Source organism: Labeo rohita, chromosome 13 (assembly GCF_022985175.1).
Source record: "Labeo rohita strain BAU-BD-2019 chromosome 13, IGBB_LRoh.1.0, whole genome shotgun sequence".
NCBI lineage: Eukaryota > Metazoa > Chordata > Actinopteri > Cypriniformes > Cyprinidae > Labeo > Labeo rohita.
The window spans coordinates 18,105,827-18,116,402 of NC_066881.1; the positions used below are offsets into that span (position 1 = coordinate 18,105,827).

General features: G+C 33.0%; 2 protein-coding genes across 2 annotated transcripts; both read left to right on the plus strand.

Annotated features, from left to right (window-relative positions):
• The first annotated feature begins 850 nt into the window (after positions 1-850).
• On the plus strand, positions 851-3,300 carry LOC127175599 (ATP synthase membrane subunit K, mitochondrial). Its single transcript, XM_051126753.1, has 4 exons — positions 851-1,024; positions 1,294-1,384; positions 1,612-1,716; positions 3,206-3,300. Exons 2-3 carry the CDS (start codon positions 1,298-1,300, stop codon positions 1,699-1,701), a joined length of 177 nt encoding a protein of 58 aa, XP_050982710.1. The 5' UTR covers positions 851-1,024; positions 1,294-1,297; the 3' UTR covers positions 1,702-1,716; positions 3,206-3,300.
• Positions 3,301-6,675: 3,375 nt separating this feature from the next.
• atoh7 (atonal bHLH transcription factor 7) lies at positions 6,676-7,689 on the plus strand. Its single transcript, XM_051126645.1, has one exon. It carries the CDS (start codon positions 6,827-6,829, stop codon positions 7,235-7,237), a length of 411 nt encoding a protein of 136 aa, XP_050982602.1. The 5' UTR covers positions 6,676-6,826; the 3' UTR covers positions 7,238-7,689.
• The last annotated feature ends 2,887 nt before the right edge of the window (positions 7,690-10,576 follow it).

Below are 10,576 nucleotides of genomic sequence, written 5' to 3' on the forward strand. Positions count from 1 at the left end.
ATTAGCATTTTATATGCATAATTGCTGGCTTTACTTTATGAACTGTCAACACACGTTGGCATGTATTTACAATGCTATGATTTACACTAGCTAACCGCAGTGACTCACACGGCTGTGAAACACAGAGGCTTCACTTTCTAGTGCTCAAACTCAAACTTCAAGTCCCTCTGATTGCCTGTGCATATTTAAAATAGAGACGTCTCATCTCTGCATAAATACTTATGAGGGAATTTTTATCTCATCAAGGAGGAAATGAAGGAGTGTACTTCACTGAATAATCAAATTAGATCTTGTTTGTGTAGTAAAATGAATTAAAGCAAATGAAAACAAATTACCTTGAGTAGTAGACGGTGTACTTGGGTGTATTCTTAGGCGTACATTACTCTTGACTCTTACATTACTCGTTTTCATTTGCTTAGGACGTTTTACATTTAAAAGCAGCGAAAATGCCTTCACAAACGCTGAAAAGAGTAAACTTAGCGCCACCTGGAGGAAAGAATCATGTATGTAGCCTAATATTCAGTCAAGGAACCTTTATCAAGTTTCTAAAGCAAAAATAAATAAATAAAAAAGGAAAAATGGAAATATTTAGGGGAGAAAAGGCAGACGGAAGTTTAAATCTTTGTTTGTGTTTATTTTCATAAGAAACCAATGAACAAAAGTGATGAGAAATTTAAAAAAAAATTGTTTTAACCTTTAAAATAACCACAAACGATTATGCGATCTACAAAACCACAAAACGATCTACTTTTTACTCTTGTCACAAACATTTAACATGAAAACAGTTACTGTACTCAAAAAAGAAAAGTTACTGTTTCTGGTAAAAACTGGTAAATTTGTATTACTTATCAATATCATCCAAAACAAACGTAAAACAAAGCAGCTATTGTTTGAGGAAGATCCTAATGTTTAATATAGTGACTTTTATTTAGTTTGCATGTTTTTTTTATATGAACAACAGATGGCGATATTTATCATAAAGCAATATAAACAAAGACTGCAGCATAACACGTTCATATTTTAGGTAAGACCTAATCGCTAATCCAGTATTTCTACTGAAGTGAATATGTATTAAATCTAAATAAAGTGTAGATATTTTAGATGTGTCTTAACATGGATTGAATTAAGATGAGTGTCTTGAGCCAATGAGATGCAGTAATCTCAAACCTCTCTATCGGCGCTACTGCTGCATCCCAATCTTTATTATAAAAAGATTGGGATGCATAAATAATGAGAAGGATCAAATCAGATGAAAATGTAGAGGAAGGAACTTGCGTTTTTATCTGAGAGCAGGACCATGGGGGGCCATGATGCTGGGAGCCAACACCAGTTTACAGGGATTGCCAAATATTTTAATTCATACACCATTACAGGAAGAAGGAATGTGAGTATTTATTAATTACTGCATTGCCGTTTATCAATACAGCTGTATGTTCTATAACATTATCCCCCATATAGTAAAACTCTTTTCTGGAAATTGCTTTTTTTTTAAACTAACAAGTTTAAAATCTGTAAACTACTGCATGTAGTGGTGGTCTGAAAACAAAGTCCAGTTATTTTGTATATCACTGCTAGCATACATAACATACTTCAAATATGTTTTGTTTCCAGTGTGTTCTGGCCACCTATGCTGGCATTGCTGTCATTTTTCTGTACTTCAAACTGAAACCGAAGAAAAAGAAGGCAGTAGCTGCAAAATAAGGATGAAAATAATTTGTAAGTAGCCACACACACACACACACACACACACATAAAAATTATAAATGATATATTGGCCATTCTACAGAATTGGTGCAAACTGCCGTCCCACAACCAAAAACACATTTAAAAGCATTTAAGTATTCAAATCTTAGATGTTTACTAAGATCCTTTTATTATCTATGGAGTATCGATAATATTTAAAATTTCAGTAAGCTTAATATATATAAAATCATCATCTAGTGGGTACTTGCATTTGGGAGGTGGCTGTCCCGAACCCTAATCCTTAAATTTTTCATTTAACTAATGAAAATGATATTGAAATAATTTTTGCATTTTTTGAAGTGTCCCACATTTTCATGTCACTACCGAAACAGTGCATGTTTTAGTCCGAGACTGATTTTAACTACACCCCTACATTTATGAGCAGGAAATAATTCTGTGTGTAACTTTAAAGAATGTCACTGCCAAACACCATTTTTTTTATAATCAAACACACTTTTTTGAGAGTTATTCCATATAATTTATTGTTTATATGTGTATCACTGTTCAGAACTGTGCTAGCTAACCATGTGCTGATTAGCATCTTTGAGCTAGGGTCAAAAGTATCTAAAATTGTCACTACCACAATTTAATCACGAGCTAAACATTTGGTAAAGTTTCGGTAGTGACAGCTTTGTTTTTTTGGGGTGTTATCCCATAAAATTGTCCCATAATCCTTTATTTGGGGGAAATAAACAACATTTTTGTATAGTTATGCAAATTTAGTATTTTAGTATGTGAGTTAAAATTTTGTAATGCCATGTGGTCTCTACCGAAGCATTACTGACACTACTGAAAATGTCCAGTCACGACCAAAACATGGGATGTTTTGTCAGAAATAAAGTGTACTGAATTATCAACTAAGATGTTAGGATCCAATGTATGAATGTATGAATTTTTGGTTCAATGTATATTCAAACTGATGAATCCTTAACTTAACAGTATGATCAACCTTTTGCCTTTTTCAAAGAAAACTGGATTCAAAATACAACAAATTTCATAAATCATACTTGAAATATTGTTAAAATTTACCTCTTAAAAATCTTTTTAATAAAATAGAAAAAAATATATATATATTTACATGGACGATGTAAGCAAAATCTTAATAGGTCAATATACCCTTCTTATTAAATTATATATTATTGTGTTTCGGTAGTGACGCATTTGGGGAGAGGAGGAATATTCCAAAACTTTCTGAAAATACAATATGAGAATTAACTGCACAGTTACTAGAAATATGTACCTTGGATATTATACAGTCTGCAGCAAATAAAATTTGTGAAAAATGACACTTTTTTCCCTTTCAAGATGCTTTGAACCAATTCTGTGAAATTGCCCATACACATTTTTTAACCAAGCACAGCTACAGTTGCTTCTTTGATTATTTATGACAATAATGATAAATTATTAACTGTGTCCATTTTGTTTAATAACAAAAGTGATGCAAATCTTTTTTTTCCTACAGGTTCTTTGCTGTTATTATTATGCTGTGCATAACTGTCTCAGACTAAAAAAAAAAAGCGATTTGATATCTGAAATGTTAAACAAAGTAAAAGCAACAACAACTAGAAGTCTATAAAACTGTTATGATTAAACATTGCTGCTAAAGCAACAGTTTTTGGCCTTTTTTGCATTTTATGAAATCTGAAAATGTGTTGTTTCCCATCTTAAGCTCCAACAGCATATTGGCATACTGATTTGCCAAGAATGTGTAATTTCTTTGTACTAAGCTTATTTAAATCTGTTAATATGTGCATTGTATCAAAATAGATATACAATACTAATAGAAAAAAAGAAAACATGTACATATGATTCCATAAATAATAATAATTTCATATAAATTGATTCTTTTGTTTAATTGACTAACTACAATAAGACGTTGCTTCATTGACCAGTTAAGATTAAACATAACCAGAAGGGAAAAAGGGTTCAAATAGGCATGAAATTCCAAGCACCTTGCTTGACCTAATTACAGTGACTAGCCTCATCTCACCAGATGCCCTGTTTTGATGGTGTTGGTGGGGTGGGGGGTTAAATTCACATCTTCTATGGGGGTCAGTGTTTACACAATATGCCTCACTTTTCTAAATGACCTCATTGGTCAATGTGATTTTTCTAGAAATTTGATAAAAATATCTTTAAATGTTTGCAATTGAAGTCGGCAAACCTCAGACCGTTCTCCAAATAGAAGCCTTCTTTTCAATGGTTTGATATGTTATGTATATTTAAATGAACACAGATTATACTCATAGCTCAGAGGTCATAATGTCAAACAGATACATTTTGAAAGAACATACTGATGAAATTAATAATAGTAGTTTTCATCAGCAGTATTGATTCACACTCATTCTCTGTTTGGCTGTCAGTGTGACATGTTAAGTAGGAATTTAATAGATTGTCACTTTTCCTTGTGTTTGGAGGATTACACATTGAAATTTTAAGAACATTTTCTCCTCTGGAATCAATGGCAACTGCTTCACGCTTTAAATGAAAATCAGATTTACTAAATCCTAGCTTAAGCTGTTAAACTGATAACAGACATCTCACTTTCCCCTCTTCAAGACTGAGTAAATCTTTAATCTGCTCAAAGTTACAGGACTAGCTTGTAACATATGGCCTTTTTGCATAGGGCAGCCTCCGACTCCAGACAAGCCCATCATGTGAATGAGTGAAAAACAAGGCTGTTCTACATGTCTGGACCAAGCCCTTTAAACAAGACAAGCAGCAGCTGGCCAGCCATGCCAATCTGCAATCAATGAAATCAAACCAGTGGATTGGGCTTATATGCCCAATTGAACAGCAAAATTACTTGTCCAATGCAAAATGACCTGACAGCATGAGCTTATATGGCTTGAGCAACAGTCAGCTGGGACATGAATTATGTACAAGATCTTTTGTACACAAAACTGATGTACTGATATATGTATTTAGAGTACAATTTTTTGCTTGTATGAAAATATTTATATAATTATTTTACTATATATATAGTACATTTATTATATGTATATATATATATATATATATATATATATATATATATATATAATATTAATTAGAGAGAAAATCTTCCCACTGAACCACTGAAAGTAGCAATGAAGATGAATTTATTGTTCAACAGGCTTCTGGGTGAAACTGTGTCTAAATCTACCCGTTTTATTTGATTTGCATTGAACAGATTGAGATGGACAGCTTGTCGAAGTCTTCTGTCTGTCTCAGTCCCACTGAGACACTTAAATCAATTATTTATTGTCCTAGAAATGTTTTTCATATGGTGTTTTCATCGGTTTACTTCAGTAGTTTATAATCAGGTCTACTAGAAACCTCATTTTTACAGGTTTATATATAAATGTTAATATATTAGTGCTGTCAAGTCGATTAATCGCGGTTAATCACGTCCAGAATAAAAGTTTGTGTTTACATGTGTGTACTATGTATATTTGGTTGCCATTAATCATGATTAGTCGACTTGACAGCACTATTATATATATTTTGGTAACATTTCATAATAAGGTTTATTAGTTAACTACCTTGAACTAAGAATGAACAATATTTCTACAGCATTTAATAATCTTGGTTAATGTTAGTTTCAGCATTTACTAATGCATTACAAAAATCACAAGTTGTGTTTGTTAACATTAGTTAATGCACTGTGAACTAACTAGAACAATGAATGACTGTATTTTCATCAACTAACATTAAAAAAGATTAATAAATACTGTAATAAATGCTTTGCTTATTCTTCATTCATGTTAGTTAATACATTAACTTGTGTTAACAAATGACACCTTATCGTAAAGTGTTACCAAACGTTTATAAGTGATGTCATATCGATTAATCACGATTAATCACATCCAAAATAAAGTTTGTTTTTACAAAATATATTTGTATTAATACATATAAATGTACAATGTACATATAAATACACACACACACACACACACACACACATTTATCTACATATATATATGTGTGTGTGTGTGTGTGTGTGTACATATTTCTTCAATATATACATGTATGTGTATATATTTATATATACATATAAATATATTATGTAAACATAAACAATTTTATTTTGGATGTGATTAATCTTGATTTGACAGCACTATTATATATATTATAATACCTTTTTATTATATTCATTTAAACCTTTAGTTTGTTTTAATTTATTTGTATTATAATTTAATATTAAATTAAATATTCCATTTACACAATATAATATTATGCTTTTGCTAAATGCATAAAAATAAATGTTAATTTAATATGACCATTAATGTTAGTATTTAATACATCTAACACAAATTATTTATTTATAGTATAGAAATATACATATATTAATTAAATATAATGAAATGTAATACAAATTAAATTACTATCTATCTATCTATCTATCTATCTATCTATCTATCTATCTATCTATCTATCATAATATTACTATTAAATCCAACTAACATACAGAACATTGTATACATAGGGAAAATATTACAATATTAATTCATATTTATGATTTTATTAAAAGGTTAAAGGCTTCATAACATATAAAAATAAATGTTCAAGGCAAAATCAAATGGATTCTATACAGGCAATTACTTACAAACAATGTTCTTGTCGAAGAGATGCAAAGATGTCATGTTTGCTTAAAGATGCATGCACTTTTAATTAGGTAATGGTCCTTGTCATCCACCCCTGGTGGATGCAGTGGCCCTGGCCAGATGGTAAGTTATCTATGTTTGTAACGCATGGTTTCAGTGATAGACCAGCCAAAGTTAATTGGAATGTCATTAAAGTTTGAGTTAATGGGGGTTGGGCTGGGGAGCTAGTTCGAGTGCACTAGTCCTGCTGTTGGATATGTGTGTTTCATTAATAATAATGGATGTTTGGATGGAGCAGTAAGGGTGGGGCTCCACCTGCTGCCACCTGTTAATACTCTATATAAGCATCAGCCACTCTTATGGCAGAGCAGAAGCCTCAAGGACCGCACCGCTATCTGGATTTACTTCACTAGACGGACAACAAGAAGAACATTTCTTCTGAGGAAATTCGTAGACTTGTGAATTCAAGACTTGTGAAGACCTTTGGCCCAGGAGTCATGAAGCCCCGCAGACCGAGCTGTGCGGATTCAGGGTCGGAGTCGGACTCCAGAGACCCAGAGAAGTTTGAGAGCGCCATGCGGCGGAGGATGGCGGCCAACGCTCGAGAAAGGAAGAGGATGCAGGGTCTGAACACCGCATTCGACCGCCTCCGCAAAGTGGTTCCACAATGGGGTCAGGACAAGAAGCTCTCCAAATATGAAACACTGCAGATGGCCCTGAGCTACATTATGGCCCTCAACCGAATTCTGACTGATGCCAGCAGACACGTAGCTCCTCAGAAAGACTGGCTGGATCTACAGTTTGACGGCCTACAGACGGAGACCTATTCTTGCTTTATGCGCTATAACTCGCCTGTGGAAAATGACTGTATGCACTCTTCCTTCTCCTACCACTACGAAAGCCTCTAAGCTCTCACTGACTGATAAGCAATGGTGCGTTCACTTGTATCTTTCTTAACACGGATACAGGAGTCAGTAAATATGTTTGTATTACTGTGTAATATTTTATGTTTTTGGTTCTGGAAATCAAATGATTAGCTTTAATAGAGTCTGACTCATTCTAGGAGTAGCTTTAATTGTTGCAAAAAAAGTATAATTGTTGTTTTTCTGAGCAATTGTAAATGATGACTCGATAAAATCACATTTGTCAATGAGTCTTTAAGTGAGATGTTTGAATTTTTCGTTCCTTTGTATCAAAACTTTGTGTAAAGTGTGTGCTCAGCTAAGCGAAAGCTGAAAAACACACGCACAAAAAAAGAAATACACAGATCTTATTTTGCCAAAATGAAATCCTGAATTGTTGACCTTTATTTATTTATTTATTATTTTTTGGTGCTAAACTCAATGAATAAGAAACAATATGGAAGGCTTATAATAAGAAGAATTTCTGTCTTATAAATATACAATGTTTTAAAAGTAGTTTTGAGCTGTAGTTCATCCTCTGATGTTAAAAAAAATGTTTCTAGTTCTGTTAATCAGTACAAAAATAAACACTCAAATCAAAGACTTTTGTATCAGTTTTTTTTTACTTCATTTTAAAAACATTTAATTTCTTTTTTTTTTAAAGATACAATAATCATTTCATTCATTCTTTAAAAAAAAACTAAAATGTAATTTTAATATGAAATTCTACTGTAAAATATAAAAATAAAAACCTTTGAAGGGTATAAATATAGAGAGAAGTGTGTTACTTAAGTATTACTGTACTGTTATTTGTATATGAGATATAAACACTCTATAAATCCTCTATCCTCTATATATGTTTATCTGTAGACATTTTATTTGCTATTTATGCTACTTTTAATAACATGCACACATTTTCGTTCATTTTAAAGCAGATTTGCTATTAAAAAATGTTTAAAGGCCCAAATCTCTCAGGTTCGTACACTGGACAGATAAACACATTTCGGTGAAGACCTCTGTGTCCCAAGATAAGACAGCACCAAACAAATGACTCTGCTGTCAGTTCAGTGAAGGTAGCCATAAATAATGTTTAAAGGACTGAATGACGTCACGGTTGAATTGTGTGTCCCATGCGTTGTTTACAAAGCCAGTTTTAAATATTTCAATCATTTTATTTGGGCTCATATTATAAACCAACAGAAGGTCTCATAGTCAAGAGTTTAAGATTACCAGGGGTAGAGAAGACAATAAAAACGTATATTTTCCGACAGAGTGGCTCAAACTTGACTAGGGCCGTCCTCATAGCCACTCCTAATTTACAGAGGAGATTAAACTCTTCGCTGTCTAATGACTGTGTATAACGTGTCTTTTCAGAGCTAATGAGGCGTGAACGACCAGAGCTCGGGCGAAAGCGTGTACATGAAGCTAGATACACCCATCTTAATCCGTTTAGCTTCAGCTGTCATTATGACCAATCATCATGTCATGATCACTATCAACTAATCTCAGTCAAAGGCACTTCCTTGCACTTTGTTTCTAATATAGGCCGCTTGAGGTCAAGACATTGTTCATTTTATTTTCTACAAAAATCCTTCATCGTGCAATCATATTAAATGTCACAAATATTAACGTTTGAATGATGAAACAAGTCCATGGTGCTCGAATAGGCTACAGGTCCCCTGGTTGCATGCCATTTATAAACTCCTGAGGTGCCACAGGGGGGTGCTAGGGGATGTTTTTTTTACAAATATGCATTTTTTTATATATAAACTGCAGCTTTGTTGGGATAAAATATGATCTCCCGTATTTGCAATGAACGCATGTTTAAATAATAGTTCTTGTCCTTGTCTCTATGCAGATATTTTAAATAAAAAATGACATTTTATTTAAATTCTTATATATTTCTTATATTCCAATGCTAAGTAAAATACAGTTTTATGCAAAAGTTTGGGTACCCCTTGCAGAATCTGTGAAAACGTGAATAATTTTAACAAAATAAAAGAGATCAAAATGCCTGTGGTTTTTATTTAGTATATATTTTATTTAGTTAGTTAGTAAATAACCCCTTTCAAAAGTTTGGGAACCCTTGGTTCTTAATACTGTGTGTGGTTTCCTCGATGATCTACGACTGTTTTTTTGTTTTGTGATGGTTGTTCATGAGTCCCTTGTTTTAAACTGAGCACTGTTCTTCAGAAAAATCCTGCAGGTCCTGCAGATTCTTCAGTTTTCTTTTGAGGTTTTTTTGCTTATTTGAAAACTTTTTGAATTTGAAGATCAAGGTAAATTGTACATGTCTTCCAAGAAACAAGCAAGTATGTTTTGTTGCTTCTGAAGGACAGTGCTAAATGAAAAAAAAAAAAAAAAGAAGATATTTCAACAAAATAAGAAAAATTTGGACATCCTGTTCAAAAGTTTTCACCCCCCCCGGCTCTTAATGCATTGTGTTTCCTTTTGGAGCATCAGTGAATGCTTGAATCTTTTTTAATAGTTGTGTTTGAGTTCCTCAGTTGTCCTTAGTGTGAAAAACCATACAGTCACTGCTGAAAAGGGTTCAAACATGCAAAAGATGCTGAAAAACTGAAGAATCTGCCGGACCTGGAGGATTTTTCTGAAGAACAGTGCTCAGTTTATAGTATATCATCATTCAAGTTTCATCATCCAGGTAACCACACACAGTATTAAGAACCAAGGGTTCCCAAAATTTTGAAGGGGGTTATTTTCAACTTGAAATGATAAGAACAAACATGAATGTTGTCAAGATTCTTGCTCTGGAAATCCTGGTTCAGTTTGTCCAACTACAAACAACCTTTTGTTCCTCAGACAGTTTTTTGCACACTTCTCCTTGATTTGTTATAACTTTTGTCAGTCTATAGTACTCCAAATGTTTTTTCCGGTCCGATTGATTATTACAGCCCAAAACATGACAATAAATGACCATTTTCAGCGGCAAAAATCAGCAAAATATGCAAGTTTTGTTCGGTTCAGCGGCGCCAATATGGCCGACTGATGACACGTCACGAAAACACTCTATGACAAATAAACTGCAAGTATGTATTTCACAATTCTGACTTTTTAACATGCAACTGCTAGTTATTAGGCCTAAGTCAGATTTATGAGATACAAACTCACAATTCTGAGAACAGTCGGAACATTGTCCGCTCAATATTTGACTTCATAACTCACAATTGCGAATTTATATCTCACATTTCAGAGAAAAATAAACAAGAATTGCGTGAAAAAGGCAGAATTGCGAGATACAAACTCGCATTTGTGAGAAAAAAGGTATTTCATGTTTTTATCTCACAATTCTGACTTTATTTCTCGCAATTGTGTTTATGTCACAAT